Source organism: Oncorhynchus mykiss, chromosome 6 (assembly GCF_057628025.1).
Source record: "Oncorhynchus mykiss isolate SJ-2025 chromosome 6, ASM5762802v1, whole genome shotgun sequence".
NCBI lineage: Eukaryota > Metazoa > Chordata > Actinopteri > Salmoniformes > Salmonidae > Oncorhynchus > Oncorhynchus mykiss.
Genome location: NC_143027.1, coordinates 73,720,510 through 73,745,752, shown reverse-complemented (window position 1 = coordinate 73,745,752; position 25,243 = coordinate 73,720,510). Strand labels below are relative to the sequence as shown.

Here is a 25,243-nt window from a genome sequence, read left to right as displayed (position 1 = left end):
ACAAAGCAATTGCCTTTGAAGCTGTGGAAGTCAACAGACCACAGTACTGAATGTGCAACAGCAGGCCTATGGATCTCAGCAACCAGAGGTTATCCCAGATCATGTGTTTAAACGTTGAAAGCTTCAGAGCCTAGGTGTCATGGATAATACCTACTCAGATATCTTTAGGAGCCTCTTCTATCTCTCCCCTTCTCTCTGTCCTGGCTTAACTTCACCTCTGTCTGACAGTGGAGCTGCCATGCTATCGATCCTCCCACACCCCCACCTCAGGCCCAGACGGCGGGCACAAGGGCAGCCACTAAACCTGTGGGCAAAGAGAAAGAGGACCCCCTGCTGAATGCAATTGGAATTTAAGAAAGTAAAACACTTCTCAAGCACAAAATTCCAGCCTGGGCAGCAGAGAGGGGATTCTCTCTCCAGGCCCTGTGGATGCTCCCGATCAGGAGGTCAGTTCTATCATCACAGTCCCTCTCACCAGCCTCCCTTCCCCAGCATCCTCACTGCTGTGGAGGGGCTCAGCTCTCTCATTTACCTCAAACGCTGCTGTCAACACTTTTGCTGCTGCCCTTGACTCGATGCGACACAGGGTTCGTATCCCGAGAACGCCAGGTTGAGGTGGGGAAGGACGAAAGTGCAAAATGGAAGAAGGGGGATATTGGACAAGGTGTTGCAGAGAACAGCATTTGGCTGCACTAGAGGGGGAGGGAGCCTACCTTGAGATCTTGTATTCTACCCTGCCTGTGGTGACCTCAATGAAACTGACAAATACAAAGTAGAAAACATTCCCTTGAGATCAATGACCATGAAACATTACCTTGACAGAACAAAGTTAGTCATGATAGTCATAGCTTCATCTCCTGGTCTTGTCCATCCGTACGTTACAGAATCCATAGAAATGGAGCATACAGAGCTGAAAACATGGCTTTTGAAAGCATAAATGGACCTCTGCTCTGTGAAAACATATCAATACACATATTGAATATGGAGGTTAAAGGATACTCTGTTGAAGGTCACCTGGAACTGAGTGTGAAAAGATGGGAAAGCCCTTTATTCATACGTTGACATGAATAGCTTAACTGTCCATACTTTCACAGTCTGTCCCAGCCAAGGTTCTAAGGAGAAGGAGTGGGATGGAGAATGGTGAAAACACTTGCATGTAATGACCGTCAAATGATAGTGGTTTCATGGATCATCTACTGCTAGCTGTTACGGTTGTCACTCCTGTACATCCTCCCCAGTGGACAGCTTATTGCCACCCTCACTAGTAAACCTACCAAACATGATTATAAACTAAATACAAACAGTTAGGACAGCCTGTCAAACCCCTTTCACTCCCCATCAAATAGCACACTCAACATACCATAGATGTCCTATTCACTCTCCAGAAGCATGTATTACAGGTCTCAGGGCTTAAAGGGGGACAACACAAGCTAAATGCAACCAGTATGTGGCTTGTCAGAAACATTACTTTACCTTCAGCTTAGCTTTTGCTCACATCATATTCAATGCTGAGATTAACTGAACATACTCTGCACAGCCTAATATAAAGCTACACTACTGCGCCATCGACCTAGCTACAACCCAGCACCTCCTCTGTTGTTCATGAGAGGTTAAGTGCTTTCCTTTCACATCATAGGTTCAATATATTTCCCAGTTTTAATCACAGATATGAATCAAATGCTGCCTGCTCATCTAAATACCTGACATTAGACTGGTCAAAGCCCTGCTTGGTGGATATATAACCTCTAAACGTCAGAACCATGTTTGTACAGAGAGAGGGCTGAACAACAGAGCAGAACAGAGGAGAGGCTTTGGACTGGGGGAGTGCATCAGACATAGGCCAAGCCCAGAGATAAAAGCCTGGTACATCCATTCAAATGTACTCTCACACAGAGTTCAGGTTGTTCAAGAGACAGGTCTTAGTGGTCATTTAGAAAAGCCTCCGTTCATGACGCAACAGGCATAGTGATGGGGCCAGGCAGTTCAACAGCGAGCCCCACAGATATTTACTAATGGAAGACAAGTGGTGTGTTGGGTACTACTACACAGCCATCAACCAGCTGCTAAAGGGCTTCCATTGGACTGCTTTATTGAGTCATCTTGACAAGTATTACCGTTCCTTTAACTGCCCTGTGAGAACTCCTGCATAGCCTTTATCTGTACAGACCTGTGAGTCTCATTAAACAAAAACCTGAAGCAGGGAAGGTGGATGTAGGCTGTATCACCGCAACAAAAGAACCGTGTTTACAAGTCCAAGACAAGCATATTACATAGACACAATGCAGCGCTAGGCTCCAGTCCTGCAGCGCTCTCCCCCTCAACACCCCACCCCCTGGGGGTGAGAAGACCTTCCTTCATGTTCAAAGATTATCAGTTAATCCAAAATGTGCAGGAGCATGACACGACAGGAAAGGGACCAATATACGAGGGGGGATGGAGGGAGCTTCGGCTTTTTATTTGTTTGTTGGCTTTCATATTAATCCATTGGAACACCACACATTTTTTCCTCTTTTTTGGGCACGTGTAAATGATGTTTTAGAGCCATTAAATAGAAGATGAAATTTTCAATGGATAGCATGCGAAAGTATTAATTGTAAAGGCCATTATTTGGTGTCCATGAGGCTGAATCAGCTTAGCCACTCCATTCCGCCATTTGCATACAAAATGCTTTATTTTGGCAATCAATGAAAGTGTTCCACTGTATGTGTAGCTTATCACATGCTTGCAGGAAATGGATTCCTTAGCCATCTCGTTAAATTCTGTTGATGCAGAACAATTTGAAACATGGCACAGGCTGCAATGACATTTAAAGATGCCTCGGCTTAATTATATTTTGCAAACATTTGGGGTGTTTGTCCTCAGGGATAAAGTGCCTCCACTACAAAGTTAACTTGTTAAGAATTCAAAAATAATCTCTCTTTTTCGCAGAGCACTAATCATTATCTCCTATTAGTAGTGGTTAAGGGCATTCAAGGTGCCATGCACACACAGGGGAGACATTCTGCTGTTTATCCGCCTAGCGACTACTTTAAATTGAGTGCTCAGATGGAGCAGAAGTGCGACGAACTGTTTCCTAATTTTCTGTGGTAAAATGCTTACCACGCAGACACTACAGACCATGTCAACTTTTGAACCCCACGGTCAGGGAGAGAGAGAGTTGTTAAAAAATAGGAGGAACCGGAACACTCCCCAAAATGCCAGCTTCCATTCCGCAGGTCCTTGTAGTGCATGGTGTAAATGCTCTCTATTATCTGATATAAAGAGATAAAAACATCTATTAGGAAACGACAAAACATACTCTGTAATGTTTGGACCTGTTTGTCATATTTCAACAGTGGTATCTTATCTGAGACTAACACAAACACTCAGAGTGTTTGATTACACATACAATACAGTATATCAATGTACCCGGCATACTATTCAGCCGATTTGCCCTATTTCAATACTGATAAGACAACACTAGCATATTGTTGACTGGAAATGAAACATTATGAGTTCTTTAAGCTCCAACAGAAAGATGCTTTAGTTATCCCAATCATAAACATAGCTGAATATACAGTGAATCAGAATACATACAGTATGTGATTCATGTAATTACCAGAGAGAATGTATGTTGTCTCTTATGCTTTGTTTTAGTTTCTATGTTGATGCCAGACATTGTAATGTAAATGGCATCAACATCGTCTTCTTCATGAATGCGACAGCAAAGAACGCATGTCATTTACCAAGTGGCATCACAACAGAAAATGACCAGCAGAGCTACAGTATATTACATGAGTCTACTGTATAACAGAAAGTCTAAGCTTTGAGACACTGCATTCCTTTGTCGCCCTATTTCAGCTGGTTGAGATGCTTTCAGGGCCACATATAGTATAACAGTATATAGGTGATAAATGAGAACAGTCTGTGGTCATCCATAACAAAGACTCTCCTCTCCTCACTATGTCCAGTAGGCTCTTAGCCCAGCAGCTACACAGCTTCAGCACTCTGTGATTCACCATTTCACCAACATGGCAGAGGGAGTCCTGGAATCAGACAGACAGAGAGGATGAGTGAACATATAGACAAAGACTGTATATTACCTGTGCTGCACTAGCCCTGAGGCCCTCCAGTACTGATAGAGGTACCTGCAGGCATGTTTCTCCAGCCAAAGGGTGGGCACACTGAGCTGTGGGCAAAACCCTGATGGAGCAGAACTAAGGTGGGTTCAATGATCTGTGTGTTTGTGTTTAGTGTGTGTGTGTGTGTGTGTGTGTGTGTGTGTGTGTGTGTGTGTGTGTGTGTGTGTGTGCACTTGCGAGAAAGGGCACACATCCAGCATAGCGCAAATAAACCTGCAATTTCACTGTGTACCTCACACAGTGCAATGCCACGGAGATGCTGAGACACCTTAAATAATATCATCTCCACCCCCGCTGGTGAAGATCAAAGTTGTATCAGGTGAACTTCAGCAGCGGCTCCACCCCGGTGGCGCGCCCCTCTGGAGCCCAGCACAGGGCTAACACAATCAAAGGGGAAGACACAGATACAGTTCACAGCTGAGTAACTCTATATGTCAAACAAAGCTAATCAATTGTTCATTCCCTCTGTGAAAAGACAATCAGCCATGGCTTACCTTTAAAATGATAGGCCAAGCGGTTGTAATTATCCTCTCTCTCTCTCCCTCTCTGTGAAACAAACAGAACAGAATAAAACACAGCTTGTTTTAGTTCCCCAGGATTTCATTCAAAGAAATGCAGAAAGCATAAATTACTATTTTTGTCACAGCAGATGTTACAATTGCAGCATCCAGATGTAGCCTAACAAAAATGTTTGTTTTTTTGTTGCTGACCTGGTTTCTTTCCCAATAATGAACGTTTATCTGAATGTGTTGATGAATAAGAAGCTAGCCTTCCCTTTGTCTTTGTTGTTAAAGTCTGGGTGGAGATGCTGTATAGTAGACTCTCATCCAGTAAGTTGGGTCCCACCACTTGTACAACTCTGCTGCAGGTCTGATTACGGTGTAAACAACTCTTGAAAGCTAACCAGCAGACACATATGCAAGCTCTGAAACAGCACAAAAGGCCTACTTCATCATCATCACCACACTTACTGTCATAGCTGGCAATGGCCACTTATGCCCATCCATAGATAACAGTTGTTCTATCTCTATGTGTCCACCAATATTTGATGTGTATTGATCTGTGTACAGGGCTCATCTGTGAAAGATAACTTCCTGTTAAAATAAAGGTTAAATAAAATAAATGACTTCTGTATATGTTTTTGGGTGAGGATAATAATAAAGGTAGCATACATTTAAATTTGATCCCATGGTCATTCGTTACCAGTGGATTATTCAAAGCATTGTGGCAACTGTCCTTCTTGTGATGCTAATAAATAAAGTCTGACAACAGCAGCACTAGAGCCACTCAAGGACTGTCCTAGCTGTACGGCACAGCATCCTCCTTCGACTCCATTAATCCACCTCATTCACTTTTCACAACTGTCTTTGTTCTATGAATATAAAGGCCTGATATTTGTAACCGTGTGTCCTTCATGACACTCAAAGCCAGGTTCATCCCCATCAATATCAAATAAAAAATTAAACCTTCTCCTTATATAGGAGTGCATTGATTTAATATTTCGCCACCACTGAAAAACCCTTGCTCCTACACTCAACTTGCAATTTGGAAATAAATTGACTGATTTAGACAGAGGCAGAGAGAGGGGGAGGGAAAACAACTTGATGTAAACCTGGGCCTGCTATGCGCTACCACTGAGTAAGGTGACATTGCACACCAAATCACTTGCATGAATATAGAGAAAGAAAACAATTTCCATTTCTGAAAGCAATTTTGTTTGGCAAAGGTGTGTTGATTGCAATGTGAATCTATTGCTCACAAGACATAGAGGAGCATGAACATTCCATAAGAGTCGGTGTTACATTTTGCTGTTAATATAACAATAAGAGAACCCAGGACTTTCATCTAAGGAATAAGAAAAACTTGTTTTTCCAAGTACATATAGAAGGGCAAGCACGGCAGCCTCCCTCTGTTGTGCTTTGTACACTGCTGAGAGGGAGCAGAAATTGCCTGACTTTTGCTGCAGCGAGTCTATTGTATTTTAATTGAGCCTAATGAAGAATAATTAAGTAATTAAAGACTGGATAAGAGAGAGGTGCCGTAAACAGATAAAGGCAGAGTGCCTAGTATTACCAATGTGCCGCACTGCAGTGTGAATTGGCCATACTCTCACACATACCTCCTGCATGGCATCGTCCAAACTAGAGGCAAATTACCAAAGGCACTGTCCAAAATGTACCCACAGACCTTAGTATTTCATTCCTCATACGGCTTTTCCATGTGTCTGTGAGCATTCATGTGGTCGAATTCAAAATGTAATATTTCCCAGTTGGATTTTGAAAATGGGAGTACACTGTGATATTTTCACCACTCTGACATTAGCTGGTTTTATGTTTTGAGTAATTGCACAGCGTGATGTGTACTTATGGGTTTGAGAACCATCAAACTTTTATTTTAACAACACTGCAATTATGGGAAATATGGAAATACATTTTGAGCCAATTCACAGTTGAGTTGACTCGAATAATAGGAAAATAAAAGTGAAATGGGGGAGGGTGACAGTGGTCAAATTAAACTCTCTTTCCTTTAAAATACCCACAATTTAAGGCCAAGAATCACATTGAACAAAATCCCTAATACCCAGATATTGTTAAATGCTATGGCACATCCACAGTACTTTCACGTAAGTGTGTGTGTGGTGCCAAAAACTCTCAGCATATCGTTCGCTATCTGCCGTATTAACCATCTGTAATCTCTGTTCAAATCATATGCTGGTTGGCACTGATCATCTACACATAATCCATTCCTTCAGGAGAGGGTACACAAACACATATTTGTTTCCCAGGATTAAAAGATTATGGTGGGTGCATGGCAAATAATGTACACTGGTGGCAGTTTTCACTTCTATTTTTCCAACTTTATTGAGGAAAATAAGAACAATCCGAAATGTCTTTATTGATACTGTCGCAAAGCTAACTAAAAAGCAGCATTCCACAAGTGAGGATGGCTTTCACTTCAGCAGTAATAAATTCATGAACTTCTTTGAGGAAAAGATCATGATCATTAGAAAGCAAATTACGGACTCCTCTTTAAATCTGCGTATTCCTCCAAAACTCAGTTGTCCTGAGTCTGCACAACTCTGCCAGGACCTAGGATCAAGTGAGACACTCAAATGTTTTAGTACTATATCTCTTGACACAATGATGAAAATAATCATGGCCTCTAAACCTTCAAGCTGCATACTGGACCCGATTCCAACTAAACTACTGAAAGAGCTGCTTCCTGTGCTTGGCCCTCCTATGTCGAAAATAATAAACAGCTCTCTCGCCACTGGATGTGTACCAAACTCACTAAAAGTGGCAGTAATAAAGCCTCTCTTGAAAAAGCCAAACCTTGACCCAGAAAATATAAAAAACTATCGGCCTATATCGAATCTCCCATTCCTCTCAAAAAAAAATGAAAAAGCTGTTGCGCAGCAACTCACTGCCTTCCTGAAGACAAACAATGTTTACGAAATGCTTTAGTCTAGTTTTAGACCCCATCATAGCACTAAGACTGCACTCATGAAGGTGGTAAATTACCTTTTAATGGCGTCAGACCGAGGCTCTGCATCTGTCCTCGTGCTCCTAGACCTTAGTGCTGCTTTTGGTACCATCGATCACCACATTCCTTTGGAGAGATTGGAAACCCAAATTGTTCTACACGGACAAGTTCTGGCCTGGTTTAGATCTTATCTGTCGGAAAGATATCAGTTTGTCTCTGTGAATGGGTTGTCCTCTGACAAATCAACTGTAAATTTCAGTGTTCCTCAAGGTACCGTTTTAGGACCACTATTGTTTTCACTATATTTTACCTCTTGGGGATGTCATTCGAAAACATAATGTTAACTTTCACTGCTACGCGGATGACACACAGCTGTACATTTCAATGAAACATGGTGAAGCCCCAAAATTGCCCTCGTTCGAAGCCTGTGTTTCAGACATAAGGAAGTGGATGGCTGCAAACTTTCTACTTTTAAACTTGGACAAAACAGAGATGCTTGTTTTGTCCCAAGAAACAAAGAGATCTTCTGTTGAATCTGACAATTCATCTTGATGGTTGTACAGTCGTCTCAAATAAAACTGTGAAGGACCTTGGTGTTACTCTGGACCCTAATCTCTCTTTTGACAAACATATCAAGACTGTTTCAAGGACAGCTTTTTTCCCATCTACGTAACATTGCAAAAATCAGAAACTTTCTGTCCAAAAATGATCCAGAAAAATGAATCCATGCTTTTGTTACTTATAGGTTAGACTACTGCAATGCGTTACTTTCCGGCTACCTGGATAAAGCACTAAATAAACTTCAGTTAGTGCTAAATATGGCTGCTAGAATCCTGACTAGAACCCCCCAAAATTATCATATTACTCCAGTGGTAGCCTCCCTACACTGGCTTCCTGTTAAGGCAAGGGCTAATTTCAAGGTTTCACTGCTAATCTACAAAGCATACATGGGCTTGCTCCTACTTATCTCTCTGATTTGGTCCTGCCGTACATACCTACACGTACGCTACGGTCACAAGACGCAGGCCTCCTAATTGTCCCTGGAATTTCCAAGCAAACAGCTGGAGGCAGGGCTTTCTCCTATAGAGCTCCATTTTTATGGAATGGTCTGCCTACCCATGTGAGAGACGTAGACTCGGTCTCAACCTTTAAGTTTTTACTGAAGACTCATCTCTTCAGTGGGTCATATGATTGAGTGTTGTCTGGCCCAGGGGTGTGAAGGTGAACGGAAAGGCTCTGGAGCAACGAACCGCCCTTGCTGTCTCTGCCTGGCCGGTTCCCCTCTCTCCACTGGGATTCTCTGCCCCTAACCCTATTGCAAGGGCTGAGTCACTTACTGGCTTACTGGTGCTCTTTCATGCAGTCCCTTGAGTGGGTTGAGTCACTGATGTGATCTTCCTGTCTGACCCCTCCTGTCTCAGCCTCCAGTATTTATGCTGCAGTAGTTCATGTGTCGGGGGGCTAGGGTCAGTTTGTTATATCTGGAGTACTTCTCCTGTCTTATCAGGTGTCCTGTGTGAATTTAAGTATGCTCTCTCGAATTCTCTCTTTCTGTCTCTCTCTCGGAGGACCTGAGCCCTAGGACCATGCCTCAGGACTACCTGGCATGATGACTCCTTGCTGTCCCCAGTCCACCTGGCCGTGCTGCTGCTCCAGTTTCAACTGTTCTGCCTGCAGCTATGGAACACTGACCTGTTCACCGGACGTGCTACCTGTCCCAGACCTGCTGTTTTCAACTCTCTAGAGACAGCAGGAGCGGTAGAGATACTATTAATGATTGGCTATGAAAAGCCAACTGACATTTACTCCTGAGGTGCTGACTTGCTGCACCCTCGACAACTACTGTGATTATTATTATTTGACCATGCTGGTAATTTATGAACATTAGAACATCTTGGCCATGTTCTGTTATAATCTCCACCCGGTACAGCCAGAAGAGGACTGGCCACCTCTCATAGCCTGGTTCCTCTCTAGGTTTCTTCCTAGGTTTTGGCCTTTCTAGGGAGTTATTCCTAGCCACCGTGCTTCTACACCTGCATTGCTTGCTGTTTGGGGTTTTAGGCTGGGTTTCTGTACAGCACTTTGAGATATCAGCTGATGTAGGAAGGGCTTTATAAATACATTTGATTTGATTTGATTCACTTAATTTAATTTCAACACGAACATTGGTAAAACCTATAAGCTCTATAAAGGTTTGACTTTAACGGCACATTGGAAAATTATAATATCTTGAATAAAGCTAAGCAGAAGATGTCTGTGAGAGCTCCTGTACATTGATTCCATGCTGGCCATGTAGTTCACACTAACGGGGACATGATCTGAGTGTTTTATGTTTATAATCTAAGCGTGAAGTTCAAGGATTACTTTGTGTTCCCAAACCACATTGCAGGAGGTATTTTGATGCGGCCTGACAGATCAATGACAGACTGCTGTGAGAGACAGGGTGGCAACCTTCAGAATGATATTGCTGCAATTGTTTTCTTTCTTTGCATGCCTTCTCAAAATGTAACCTTTCAGGGAAAATGTAATTGCTTTAATAAATCTATGTACAGACCTCATGTGGCTAAACTATACATTCACACTCATAAAACAAAGTGAGTGGGCCCTAACCAAGGTCTATTGGACACTAGCTTTAGTGGACTAAACTCTGCTAGCATCGCCTACGCAGGCTACAAAACTATCACATAAAATAAATCATTCTGGGCAATTATAATTGCACAATGAACACAATTAATGTAGGCCAACTTTGGTAATGAGATTAGACTAACATTGTCTCAGGGAGACCTTTGTCAATATTCCTGAAGGACGGATACTGTAGGCCTATGTGAAATATCAACTACTGTATATGGAACTATATCTGTAAAGTTTAGAGTAGGGTAAGTATTTTGTTGGGTGACTTGTCATAAACATTTACAATCTGGCCTACTGCTCTTATTTCGGAATATACAGTGCCTTGCGAAAGTATTCGGCCCCCTTGAACTTTGCGACCTTTTGCCACATTTCAGGCTTCAAACATAAAGATATAAAACTGCATTTTTTTGTGAAGAATCAACAACAAGTGGGACACAATCATGAAGTGGAGCGACATTTATTTGATATTTCAAACTTTTTTAACAAATCAAAAACTGAAAAATTGGGCGTGCAAAATTATTCAGCCCCCTTAAGTTAATACTTTGTAGCGCCACCTTTTGCTGCGATTACAGCTGTAAGTCGCTTGGGGTATGTCTCTATCAGTTTTGCACATCGAGAGACTGACATTTTTTCCCATTCCTCCTTGCAAAACAGCTTGAGCTCAGTGAGGTTGGATGGAGAGCATTTGTGAACAGCAGTTTTCAGTTCTTTCCACAGATTCTCGATTGGATTCAGGTCTGGACTTTGACTTGGCCATTCTAACACCTGGATATGTTTATTTTTGAACCATTCCATTGTAGATGTTGCTTTATGTTTTGGATCATTGTCTTGTTGGAAGACAAATCTCCGTCCCAGTCTCAGGTCTTTTGCAGACTCCATCAGGTTTTCTTCCAGAATGGTCCTGTATTTGGCTCCATCCATCTTCCCATCAATTTTAACCATCTTCCCTGTCCCTGCTGAAGAAAAGCAGGCCCAAACCATGATGCTGCCACCACCATGTTTGACAGTGGGGATGGTGTGTTGCTTTTACGCCAAACATAACGTTTTGCATTGTTGCCAAAAAGTTCAATTTTGGTTTCATCTGACCAGAGCACCTTCTTCCACATGTTTGGTGTGTCTCCCAGGTGGCTCGTGGCAAACTTTAAACAACACTTTTTATGGATATCTTTAAGAAATGGCTTTCTTCTTGCCACTCTTCCATAAAGGCCAGATTTGTGCAATATACGACTGATTGTTGTCCTATGGACAGAGTCTCCCACCTCAGCTGTAGATCTCTGCAGTTCATCCAGAGTGATCATGGGCCTCTTGGCTGCATCTCTGATCAGTCTTCTCCTTGTATGAGCTGAAAGTTTAGAGGGACGGCCAGGTCTTGGTAGATTTGCAGTGGTCTGATACTCCTTCCATTTCAATATTATCGCTTGCACAGTGCTCCTTGGGATGTTTAAAGCTTGGGAAATCTTTTTGTATCCAAATCCGGCTTTAAACTTCTTCACAACAGTATCTCGGACCTGCCTGGTGTGTTCCTTGTTCTTCATGATGCTCTCTGCGCTTTTAACGGACCTCTGAGACTATCACAGTGCAGGTGCATTTATACGGAGACTTGATTACACACAGGTGGATTGTATTTATCATCATTAGTCATTTAGGTCAACATTGGATCATTCAGAGATCCTCACTGAACTTCTGGAGAGAGTTTGCTGCACTGAAAGTAAAGGGGCTGAATAATTTTGCACGCCCAATTTTTCAGTTTTTGATTTGTTAAAAAAGTTTGAAATATCCAATAAATGTCGTTCCACTTCATGATTGTGTCCCACTTGTTGTTGATTCTTCACAAAAAATACAGTTTTATATCTTTATGTTTGAAGCCTGAAATGTGGCAAAAGGTCGCAAAGTTCAAGGGGGCCGAATACTTTCGCAAGGCACTGTAATAGGCCGCTCGACCGTCCTCCCTGTACTGCCTAGCCTATGCCATGGTAAATGGAATTTACAGACCTAACAGAAACCGCCATCTTTATACTCAGGGTTTATGACCCCGCTCTTGATTACAAATGCCAATAGCTGAGGCGGTCAGTGCTATCTGGGATCCGTGTGACATTCCTACCCTAAACCATAACCCAGCTCGCCTGGATATTTCCAGTCCTCGGGGGCCTGATTGGTGTTACACTTTTCCCCCATCTCTAGGAAACACACCTAATTTAAACTAATTGCATTTTTAACTGAAGATCATGATTAATTGATTATGGAATCGAGTGTTAGCTGGGGTTGGGGCAAAAGTGTGACACCAATCAGGCCCCCGAGGACTGGAGTTGCCCAGGCCTGGCTGGCCTAACCATTTCAAATGTAAACTTCAATGGGGTAGGGATGTCCCAAGGATTCCGGATAGCATGCACCCACCTGAGACAGGCAAGGGCTGTGATCAAAACTGCAAAAGTTTCAACATACAGGTTGTTTTATCATTCTGAAGTGATTCAAAAAGTATTACACTAAAGGGCAAGGGGGAAACATTGCATTGCCAGATTGAGTCTAAAAACAGACATTATAATGAGCCTGTCTTCCTATTGCTCAACCCACATTGATCAGCCTACATTATATTCAGATTACAGATCAAGAAAATGAAGGATGCTTTTATACATTTCAAATGGCCTCCTGTGGGTTTATGGACCAATCACGTTTCGAATACAAATCAAAACATCATGTGATTGGTAAATTAGTTGCATAAATCTGACCAATTGTATTTGCTCCTCAATTCGTGGCTCACCTTGGTTGGAGAGCGAGGTAGCGGCAGCGTTCCTTTCCAATAGCTAAACCTGCACTGCCATCTGATGGATATTTTGAGAATTACACGGTAGGGCTTACTTTGTTAGACCGCGGATGATGACTCTCGTGGATGAGAATGTAAGCAGAAATTGCTAGATAGAATAAAGTATTTGTCAAATGAACGACCAAAGTATATATTATTAGCATTTTAGCTAACCCTTTTCCTAATCTTAATCTGCTGCGTAAATTCTCCTAACCTGCTACGAAATGTAAAATCTGACGTTAATTTGACAAAAACTGGATGCCTTCTAGCCATGACTACTGTAAACTGCATCAAAATACACCAATCACAAAGCCAAAACAAAAATAGGTCACTTCCGTCAAGCTGTAAAATCAGGAAGGATGCAGGAGGTTTGGCGTTTCCACTAGTTACCACAGCTACAGAGTCGAAAATGGACGATATCGTAAAAATTCGCTTTTTGGGCTAAATTTACGGCTAGGCGTAAGGTTAGCAGTGTGGTTACGGTTAGGTTTAAAATCAGATTTTAAGAAGAAAAATGTTAGAAATGGGCGGGGTGTAGCCATAATTATGACTTTGTGGTTGTGGTAACTAGTGACGACCAGAGGCTTAATGTACAGCCAGAGATACTCCTTTCTCTAATATCTCTGGGACAGTTTATCTGTGACAAAATGTCGATGACTACTCTGCAGAAGGTTACTCTGATTTCCTGCTCTGTCCTCTGTGTTTCGTTATTCCTTCCCAAAATGCTTTTACCGAGAGGGAAGAAGGATGTAGGGCAGCCCGAGGGTAAGGCAGCAGCTTATCACTGATCCGTTATCTTGTTGATGTGCAGCTCGGCTTTGATGCTTGGAAGATAATTCCATATTTTGCATATCGTTCTAGCCATCTGCAAACCTGCCAGCAAAGCTAGATCATGTATAATACGTAACTGCATGGAACTATCGAATACAGCATTTCATATGTCTATGCTTTTTACCAATACCCTACAACTGCAAGTTATTATAGCCTACAATTTTGTTATCATCAGGGTGTATGCATATATTTAGTCTAGAAGGTTATCCTCTGTGTTCTACTCCTCATTGCCCTTGCCAGTTTTATGAACTCCTACACCACTCAAATAAAGTCACTGTAATTTGCCATGTCTTGTTTTTCCTGTTCTTCATTGTGACCATCTCTCCATAATATATTATACTGTATCTTTCACCCCTATTATATCTGTCAGAGGTGTGCTGGGTTCAGTGTTGTGTTCAGCAAATGGATTAATCCATCATTCATATCAAACATCTATACTGAGCAATGTTCCACTTGCATACCATTGAACGCTGCAGGCTTCTTCCTAGTGTGTTGATCAGTGCTCTCTGCTCTCATTCCTAGTTGGTCCTGGGTATTATCCTCCCATGATGCATCGCCTACAGATGCCAGAGGAGGGCCTCGGACAGTGGATGGAGGGGACTCATGACTCTGGGCCCCACAGCCCTGAGGTCCTGGCTAAAGCCAAAGGCATGGGCACACTTCAGATCCGAGGAGCCACTAAATCCAATCTGATCAGCCAGGCCATTCCCATCTACGGATTTGGAATCCTACTCTACATCCTCTTCATCATATTTAAGGTAAGCTGCACAATGTCCACCCTAGACTGGCTCAGTCAAATGGATAGACAAACTATTTAGAAGGGGTGTTATCATACATGCAGGCAGGGATGTAGACTTTATTACAGTTTTTGACAGCATCCATGTAATACCTATACTAGCTAGGAGTCCAGTGCATCCAGTACATTACAAGGTGTGCATAACATAAATGCATTGTTGTATTCACAGTTGACAACTAGGCCTAAAGGAAAAAGTACTAAACTGGTATGCCGATTTCCTACAATGTCATCTGAAGCTTGGCAGAAGAAGAGGAGTAAGTAGACCGCATCACATCATTAATAGCTAGGCCATTGTGAATGACACAATGATGTATATGATGTGCCTTTTATCTCATAGTGCAGTTGATAAGAGTCCTGACCTCCCTAACACACACACCATTTAGGTTCTACAGTCCATTATGATTCACCCTGATGAAAGACTAATGCAGGATATAGCACACCCTGCGAGGAGAAATGTCATCTGACAAATGAGCTCCTCTCTAACAGTCACCTCTTTCATGACTTTGAGGGCTTATTTTCAATCAACTTCCTCATTGTTTCATTGTTTTGATCGTTCCATTTGTCAGGGCCCCTGCAGAATGTATCAGTAGCTCCAATTTAAGCAACTCCATGATAAGGTAGATTAGGATCCTGTCCAATTTACAGGGAGCTTTGTTCCCTGCCTTTGTTAGACTTGGATTAGCAATGAGAAGTAATGTTGTTTCAGCCCAACAGTGTCTAATACCAATTAACTGCATGTATTTTGGATCAGCACTAAGAGGTTTAGCTCCATTCATCAAATGAATGCCAAGGGGGTGGGGGACAATGTGACAGGGATAGCATAGAAATCTATTCATGTCCTTCTATGTGTCAATGCCACTCTCACCTTCCATAATTAAGAAACATTGAGTCACCATGGTTGATTCAAATGAATGCTGAGTATTGAATGTGTAGTACTGAACGTACAGAGTGAATGTTGAATCTCAAGGCTTTCTGCAACATTGGAAAGCAACTCTAGATATGGTGTGTGCGCGTGCATGCATGAGTTTTCTCTTTACATCCCTGACTGCTATGTTTCCCTCCCAGCAGATGATGAGCTGGCCCAGCTTCAGGAGAAGCTGCTGGAGACAGAGAGAGTGATGGAGAGAATCGTCTCCAGAAGGAGCAGCACTCCTGACAGGTAAACATCCCATATTTCCATTTACACACCACTTATCACAGCCCAGATCTAAGATGAACCAAAGAAATTACTCAATGTCAGGGATAAATCAGGGTGGACGCCACAAAAATGAAAGGGCAAATTCTTTGATTAACTCTCCCATATTCAGGTATTCCTTTGCTCATGTGCCTTTTCATGCAAGTGTATATTTTGTACTTCATGAAGATTGTATTTGATGCAACTTGAAGGAAAGCATGTACACTTAAAAGCCTCCTGATTTACACAGAGATTGGGGCCACCATCCATGGAAGGTGAATATTCGATCTCCAATAACATAACAATATTCACTCTGATCTTTCTTAATAAAGGGGTATATTAGATCAATAACATGCAATTGGTGTCTCTTCCTTTTCACCCAATACTGGAGTAGATTTCCAATACTTTGAGACATATCTCCTTTCAGGACAAATCTCAGCTATTAACTTCTCTCTATTACTAATTTCTGCATGCCATTTTTCACCTCTTCACAATAACTTCTTAATATTGCTCATCCTAGAGGCAGTGTTTAGCTACTCCATTAAAATGTGTTTGACATACCATTTGTAATCTGTGAAAGTGTTGCAGGAAGGCAAAAAATGTTATCATGAGCAAAGCAGAAATTAATAATCTCCAGGCTATAGATAACGATTGATCAGAATGAAAGCACTGTGGTATTAATGGGAGAAGGACTGCATTGGTATTAATTGAGGCCCCTTTTCTTTCCCCTCCTCTCTGCTGCTCTCTGGTGGCATGCAGCAGGACTAGCAGCAAGGTTAGAAGAGCATCAAAGCAGCAGGAGGAGAAGTTACTGCGGAAGCTGAGCAAGATCAGCCGGGTGATGCAGGAGGTACGACTGATGGAGGGGGCCACACCTGAGATGGAGGCTGAGATGGTGCCCTACACAGCTGACTGGGAGGGTAGGTTAACACAACACAGCAGGCAGGCTCCTCGGTCACTCACCACACAGAAAATAATATTCACGAGGCTTTGAGTATTTACTGTACTTCTGTAGAACTATGACATAGGTTAAGTGGAAAAGGTAAGTAAGACTGTCTGAGACAGTTGATATTATGATTGTCCCCTCTGGTAGAGTGTCCCTGTCATTACATGTCTGTCTGTCTTTCTCTCTCCAGGCTACCCTGAGGAGACCTACCCCCAGTATGAGGAGCCCAGTGGCAGACGCAGCGGCAGTTATGACCCCATCACCATCCAGGAGGAGCCTGCTGCTGACTCAGAGATACCCACTGCTGAGGCCCTGGCTGAGGAGGTGGTAGATGAGGAGTATGACGTAGAAGATGACACGGAGGAGGAGGAGCTGAAGGTCTGCCTGTCCCCACCACCTGAAGGAGGATTGGAAGAAAAGGGTAGTAGTCCCAGCAGAGTAAAAAAGCAAATCAGATTCAGCGATCACAAAGATGTGTTTCACTACCCTAAGCAGGATACGGTCTATGAATATAGGTATGAAGAGGTGAAAGAGGAGGAGAAGGAAGATGAGGATGAGAAGGAAGAGGAGGAGGAAGTTGAAGAAGAGAAGGAGGAGGAAGAGGAGCAAGTGGATGAGACAGAGGAAGAAGTAGGTGATGAAGAAGACCCACTGATGGAGGCCGAGGCTCTCCGTTTTAGTTGTGATGTCTGTAGTAATCCAGAGGCAGAAGCAGAAGAAGAGATGGAAGAAGAAGAGTACATTCTACTGTCTCAGTCTGAAGAGACAGAAAGCTTCACCCCACCAGATATGGCTGGGGAGCTGGGGATTGGGAGTTTTCTCAGGATGAGGAACAGGAGAGAGACATAGTGGGCAGAGTCAATAAGGAAACTAGCTCATCCTAAACTCCCTAGCCCTTTGACCTTACTGAGTGTTTTGAATATTCCCAAGAATTTACCTCTCCTAATGCAAATCCCCGTTTTCTATCCTGTCTCCTTGCGTCCCAAGACAAGATGAATGGGTGAATTTTGTGATCTTAACTGGACTACCTAATACCCTAATATTCATGCTGCTTTAAAGAAAACCATTTACCTACAATTCACCATGTCCTTTGATGACAGACATCAAACTATCTGACTCTAACCTTATTCCAATATGGCAGTCAAGCATTGTAGACCCTGGTATCCTCTGGGATCTTGCCTATGCTGCATCTTGCCTATGCTGCTCTGTACCATCACTCATTCATATATCCTTATGTACATATTCTTTACCCCCTTACACTGTGTACAAGACAGTAGTTTTGGAATTGTTAGTTAGATTACTTGTTGGTTATTACTGCATTGTCGGAACTAGAAGCACAAGCATTTCGCTACACTCGCATTAACATCTGCTAACCATGTGTATGTGACAAATAAAATTTGATTTGATTTGATTTGGGATAGATTGTAAACAGAGAGAGCAGGGACCCACATGAATAATCTATCTCTGTTTACTCATTTAAATCCAGCTTTTGTATCTCAAATCTATTAAAAGTGGACATTCTATTAAAAGGTAATATAAAAATTCAAACCAACTATTAAGCCCAGAATGTATCCGTAATAAAAAATGAATTGTCCATGAGTTGGATCTGAATCTCCTGTTTTCCTGTTGAATACACTGTACTACCACTGTCCTCGGACACTGTCCACTGTCCTAGCAGTCTATTGTCCTTCTATGACCATATCATCACTTCATACACATCTCAGGGGTTCAGTCAGAGTATACATAGTGCTGTGGGTGCATGTGACTTCTTGTTTGACTAATGACAGGTTTGACTCATTGGAGTTTTATTTTTTTCATAATCAGAACTGTGTGTTTACAAACACTGTATATTGAACAATGTACACATTTTACATTACAGTGAACCAGTACTATACACACTCATAGAATGAAAGGGCCTTGTTTCTTAGACACAAAGAAACGTGATATGAAAAGCACAGTATTTTTTCTGCAAGGATCTCAGCAGTTTGCCTAAAAATTCAGAAGAGTTAGAACACATCACTAAGAAACAGGAATATCATGGTTGATTAAATACCCTTTTTCATAACTTGCATTGAGCTGCCTCGGAGATTGTTGTTTGCCTTCATTTTACAGTTAATATCCATAAAATATAAAATAGTTTCATATATTTTGTGAAATGTTTTTGCCTCAAAAAATGTGGAGAGTGGCCAGGTCTAATGGTAATGTTGCAGCCTCCAGCACATTTCTACATTATCAGCATAGGTTTGAATCCAGCCTACTGCCCTTTGACACAACCTCTTTCTTTCCCCACTGTCATCCTCTCTGTTCAATAAAGTCCCCCTAAAATTTTTTTTTTTAAAGAAGTGACTTAAGATAATTGAATAACTAAAAATATGGAGAACAAAACTCAATATAGGATAACATGAGAGATTAGTATGTGTGTTAATACACACAGGCCTGCTACTATCCTTGCCATATCTGAGGGGTTTGGTCTCTGATAACGTATGAACTGATAACCTTCATCTGATAATGTCAGATGAAGATATGAGTGCATCTGCAAATCAAAATGCCCATGGTCTTGTGCCAATACAAGATTCTGTACATTATATTACTGAATATAATTTATTAAGATTCCTGGGGACAAATTAGTAAATCATATTTTATTCAGGGAGTTGAGAATTTACAGTAGGGGCATATAAAAACACCCTGACTTTAGTGACTTCATCATCTGAAAATTACAATCAGATATAACCAAATAGAAAAGGGACCAAATCCCGTCACCTCAATAAGTGTTTTTCTAGTAGAGGGTGGGAGAGGAAGCAGGCAGAAACCCAGGCTCAGACAGGTCAGGTGCATTACAAAGTCCCGTCCCAGAAAGAGAAGAACATCTGATAAAGCATAAAATTAGATTTTTTTTCTCCAAAGGCACAATATGTACAGCTACTTCACATACACTGTAAACGTCGTTAAAGTGCACCATCCTATACATTCTCATACTTGATCGTGTGATATGATGTTTTACAAGATGCACAGACTGTGTCATGCCCTTGATTTGACCTGGTCTGTTCATGTCCAATTGATTAACTATCTGTTTTTATCCTATGTGTAGGTATGACAGATATTCCCTTCAATCAAGTTGTGTGCTTCAAGCTCAAAAACAAAGATTCAATGAGTGTAAACTAAGGATATAGACACACTTAAGAACAACATACAGGTAACTGCCAGAATAAAGAAAGCACGAGTAAATTAGGGATACAAAGTATATTGAAAGCAGGTGCTTCCACACAGGTGTGGTTCCTCAGTTAATTAAGCAATTAACATCCCATCATTCTTAGGGTCATGTATAAAATGCCCAGTTACCCATTATTTTGGCTACCATGGCTAGAAGAATGGATCTCAGTTTATCTGAAGGAGGGGTCTCAAAGGAGCATGGGGGTTTTAAAAGGGTGTGTCTCTCAGTCACCAGATCTCAACCCAATTGAACCCTTATGGGAGATTCTGGAGCGGCGCCTGAGACAGCGTCTTCTACCACCATAAACAAAACATAAAACTATGGAATTTCTCGTGGAAGAAAGGTGTCGCATCCCTCCAGTATAGTTCCAGATTCTTGTAGAATCTATATCAAGGTGCTTTGAAGCTGTTCTGGCAGCTCGTGGTGACCCAACCCCTTATTAAGACGCTTTATGTTGGTGTTTCCTTTATTTTGGCAGTTACCTGTGTCGTGGATATGTATAAATACATAAATAACAATATAAACACATACATGGATGTGAATGTGATGTTCAAATGAGTAATATTAGTGACAGTTATGAAGTTAAAGTGTTATTTGTTAGGAGCTTTATCTTTTGAATTACGTTTTCAATCTTGAATGGCTCCTAATTTGTAACCTAATGGTTTCCAGTCCAATATTGAACAAGTTAAAGATGGCATGTGGGGGTTAATTACTACGATGATACTCCTTCAACCAATTCAACATGAAGATGAACAGTTGTTTGTTTTTTTGTTGTTGCAATAAATGTTATTAATTGAAAAGTAATTCATGATGAAATAAATGTTAGAATTCCACAACGGATACATAAAGTAACAGGATTCATTGTTACATATTTAATTTAAAACATGATCTATTAAAATGAGCCTTAAGATGCAAGAGTGGATTAGTCTTTGTGCTTGTCCTGTCCACTGATTGACATATCCTTATCCAGAATAGAGACTGGAAGGGTTCCTAAGGAGCACCAGAACACATACACACACTCACAGACACACTTGCAGACAGTTTGTGCCTCCACACCATCCTCGGCTTAAGCAAATTCCAGGGGGGATTCTTGGACAGTGTTGGGTCCCCATGATGACCCGGGATTAACTGAAGCCCTTGGTGAGGGGACTGATGGACTAATGGAGGCCCATGAGTAGGCCTTCAGTTTGGAGCAAGTAGCTTCTCAGGAGGGAAAGGACTGAGGGTGGCTGCTACTCACAGGCCAGCTTGCTGTCAAAGCTGGAGAGAGCAATGGCGAAGGCTTGGAGGGCACACATAGGGTAGTTATAGTCCATGGTGAATACATCCTCTGCAACCCGCCCAAACTGCATCACAATGTAGTCCGCTAAAGGGGTGAGGAAGAAACAGAAAACGAAGAAGTGATAAGTTGATAAATGTGGGTTTTTAGTTAAGTAAAACTATATAAACTAATCATTACTCAAATAAAAGTTTATTTGATTTATTTGGCGTACACAGATTAGCAGATGTTAAAGCAGGTGCTATCACTTTAAAAGAAGGGAGTGAAAAGATGTTTCTTGAATAAGTCAAAATATGCAGAATAAAAACCGGTATGCCAGATTCAGAGAATGACATAAATATAGGATAGCATGAGAGATTAGTGTGTGTGTTAATGCTCGCAGGCCTGCTGCTATCTTTGCACTGTGCTCTGTACTTTGTCTGCATACCAAATGGCACCCTATTCCCTATTTCAGGGATGGACAATTTCGATGGGGTTGGGGGCCACAAAATAAATCATTTTTACATTTTACATTCATGCAATTCTACACAGTTTGCCATAGGGTGGAGAGAAATGTTTGCAGTTTTTAATATGATATTTGAGTGAGACTGACTAACAAAATCAATGCGGGCCCTCCAGCTGATAATTCAATAGCTGGCCGCAAAACTAACTTGGCAATCCAAAAAGAATTGGGGACATGGACTAATTGACTGACTGTCAGTGACTGACATCAGAAGAGAAAAACTGCTGATACACAACCACATTTCAAAATGACACCTTGTGTATTCTACTATTCTAACTCGCAACAGTAAGTTGAGACCCCGACTGATCAGAGGGCCTTCAAAAGGGGGGCCGCGCCGCCGGTTTCCCATCTCTGCCCTATATAGTGCACCACTTTTTCATCAGTAGGGAATAGGATGCAGAAAGTATATGACATGGAGGCAGTAAGAATCTGGAGAGCTCACGGTCATTGTCGTGGATGATCTGGAAATTCTTGACTGAGGCCTGAGTGACTCTGCCGTGGAAGTTGAGAACGTAGGACTGTGTGTCGTCGTTCCACACGGGGGTCTTGTTGTGAAGCTCGATCACGCTCTCTGTGCTCTTGTTCTGCCACCGCGCCAGTAAAGACTCATGGTCCTGAGTGGCGAGAATAAGTCACAGATAGGTAAACCATTACTCAAGGCAACCAACTGAAACCACACTACCAGTCCCTAACATACTCTTCCTACATTGAGGAATATTTGTGTTGACTTACATTCCGTGGGCAGATGGCGACTCTCTCATGGTCCATGTTCATTCCAGGAATGATGACACTCATTTTACGAGGTCCTTTGAACCCTAAAACATTGGTTTCCTGAAAAATAAGTATAGTGGACTTATATTATGGTCCAGTCTGTCAACCACAGTATGAGTCCTTGTTGATAATGTATCAGGTCAAAACCGTTGCCATTAAAATTGTGAGCACCAGGTGTCCCCCTGTTCCAACACTAATGCTCTGTGGCTTTGCCTACTAACCCCACGATATTGTATGTATTCATCCAGGTTTGCCTCTTATCTTTTATTTGCTATTATTTGTGTCTGACACACTGATGTCTCCCTAGATGAAGGCACTGTTATTAAGGGGCTACGGGGGCTGGTCCTAATGCCTGAGAGTAGTGCTCTGTGTGCGGTCTCTGTATGTATTTGACCTTGCTTGCCTCTCCTCTCTTACTTGTGTCTGACACGTCCATGTCTCCCCCAGACTAAGGCAACGCTAATTAGCTATGGGCCTGAGAGTAGCTCAATGTTTTCCTGTTTGTATCTGGGTAATAGACAACAGGAGGACTCACATAGCAGACAGCTGCCAGCTCCTGCCGCAGGTTAGTAGCCTCTAGGCTGGAGGTGGTCTTCCCAGGGTTCTGTCCACTGTCATACACTGTAAACTTGGTTCCCATGAGGTTGGACCTGTAGAGAAGAGAAAACACACTGAGGATACAGAGGGACTGGGAGAGTATGCCATACTAAAGGGACAAGGAGCCATTGAGACAGATGAAGGCAGTGGCCATTATCCCTAATCAGCCACCTCCTGGAGCCCATCCTACCATCAGACTCAATGAGTAGGAAAAAGGCTACGCTAATCAACCTTAAGAAAACAATACATTTGTATCCAGCCCATGATGCACAATCAATGTAAATGGTTTACATCATCATCATCATCGTCTTTAATGACTCAACCGTTTACCAGTCATTCAAAAGTCACCATCTCATTATTTCAAATTACAATTAGTATTTATGATATCTTACAGTACATGCAATCGTGGTATTTATACTATTGCCATTGTAAATTGAATTTATGAATTAAAACAGCATTATTTCGTTATTAGCTGTGAAAATAAATAATTGTATGGCTATAAACAGTTGAAGAGGGTTAGATGAGATGTCTGCACAGCTAGGTTGAATAATGGCTCATATCTCTGTTAATCCCTTTACCTCAATCACAACTGGAGCCCCTAATGGCGGATTGGACGGCTCTTAAAGGTCAATTGAAAAGTCAGGAGCTCATTTATGCGGCCTGTCCATGACTCTCACAAGTGGCAGGTGGAAGGTCAGCGGCTCATCTCAATCCAGCTCTCCATCAGTCAAGTGTTACTGTGATGATAGAGGCGTGAGGACCGAGAGGGACGAGAGGCGTGGAGGGGAGCGTAGCCTATCGACCAGCAGAAGCAGCCAGTACACCAGATTAATGAAGCGCGTGGCCAAGCCATGTTTGATTAGACTACCTGGGGGGCTCTCTCTGTGGAGCCACTGTGCTGTGGCAGAGCTGATGCTATCTCTAAGGAGCCCTGATGTCACTGCCTTCCTGGAAATCAAATCCTGGATCCCCGGCACTACTCTATACTAACACAGACAGTAAGCAGGCCCAGACAATATGTGACTGGTTACAGGATCGGGGGCATTTGAGGCTAGTTCCTACTTCACAGTAGGGCCGTTTTAATATATTTGTTGAGTTTTTTTGCACAAATGCCTTTTGAACATGTGAACTTTCATGTGCCTTAATCAAAAACTTGTACGGGAGCTGTAAATATGAATAAAAAAAATGTATTATGGAGAAAGCCCTGAGCTATATAGAATTTGTTCTTAACTGACTTGCCTAGTTAAATAAAGGTTAAATAAAAAATACAAAAATAAGAATGACAGGATCCTTCCTTGCTAGCCATGATTGGTTGAGATAATGGAGGGTCAACCATGCTGAGGATTGCTGGCCTTGAGTTTACATGTAATTTCTGTGAAAAGAGATGGGTGGGGCTAAGTCTTAAGAGCGTGTGAACGATCCTGAATGGGCATAAAAAGAGCTCATTAGAAAACAAATATGTTAAATTTGACAGAAGCCCTCACAGTGAAATCTGGTCACAGAAAGTACGTACTCATACCCCTTTACTCACTCCATATTTTGTTTTGTTTATCTTTCTTTCTCACCCATCTACACACAATACCCCATGATCTCCACCCGGCACAGCCAGAAGAGGACTGGCCACCCCTCATAGCCTGGTTCTTCTCTAGGTTTCTTCTTCGTATGATGTACGAAGGGCTATATAAATACATTTGATTTGATGTCAAAGTAAAAATGTTTTCAGATTTTTTTGCAAATGTTTTGCAAATAAAATACAGAAATATCTAATTAGTTAGAATCACCTTTGGCAGTGATTACAGCTGTGAGTCTTTCTGGGTAAGTCTCTATGAGATTTGCACACCTGGATTATACAATATTTACACATTAAAAAAAAATCTTCAAGCTAAAGTTGGTTGTTAATCATTGCTAGACAGCCATTTTCAAGTCTTGCCACAGATTTCAACCCAATTTAAGTCAACACTGTAACTTGGCCACTCAGGAACATTCAATGTTGTCTTGGTAAGTAACTCCGTGTGTATATTTGGCCTTGTGTTTTAGGTTATTGTCCTGCTGAAAGGTGAATTTGTCTCCCAGTGTCTGTTGGAAAGCAGAGTAAAAGGAT

General features: G+C 42.0%; 2 protein-coding genes across 7 annotated transcripts in view; one reads left to right on the top strand and one right to left on the bottom strand.

Moving 5' to 3' along the window:
- The first annotated feature begins 13,354 nt into the window (after positions 1–13,354).
- On the top strand, positions 13,355–18,387 carry ric3a (RIC3 acetylcholine receptor chaperone a). 4 transcript variants are annotated; one of them, XM_021607608.3, is made up of 6 exons: positions 13,355–13,800; positions 14,389–14,624; positions 14,832–14,916; positions 15,731–15,821; positions 16,596–16,756; positions 16,973–18,387. In XM_021607608.3, the coding sequence occupies exons 1-6, from the start codon at positions 13,683–13,685 to the stop codon at positions 17,629–17,631; spliced, it is 1,350 nt and encodes a 449-aa protein (XP_021463283.3). In that variant the 5' UTR covers positions 13,355–13,682; the 3' UTR covers positions 17,632–18,387. The 4 variants fall into 4 exon arrangements, with proteins under 4 accessions (XP_021463283.3, XP_021463282.3, XP_021463285.3 ...); XM_021607607.3 differs by having other exon boundaries at positions 13,362–13,800; positions 15,728–15,821; XM_021607610.3 differs by having other exon boundaries at positions 13,366–13,800; positions 16,599–16,756.
- Positions 18,388–18,570: 183 nt separating this feature from the next.
- Positions 18,571–25,243, bottom strand: part of tub (TUB bipartite transcription factor) — a 98,407-nt gene continuing 91,734 nt past the window's right edge. For all 3 annotated transcript variants that reach the window (XM_021607606.3, XM_021607604.3, XM_021607605.3), the window contains 4 exons: positions 23,081–23,195; positions 22,507–22,605; positions 22,217–22,388; positions 18,571–21,359 (listed from right to left, as the gene is read on the bottom strand). In XM_021607606.3, coding sequence (XP_021463281.1) covers positions 21,226–21,359; positions 22,217–22,388; positions 22,507–22,605; positions 23,081–23,195 — 520 coding nt within the window. In that variant the 3' untranslated portion in view covers positions 18,571–21,225. The remainder of the gene's footprint in view (positions 21,360–22,216; positions 22,389–22,506; positions 22,606–23,080; positions 23,196–25,243) is intronic.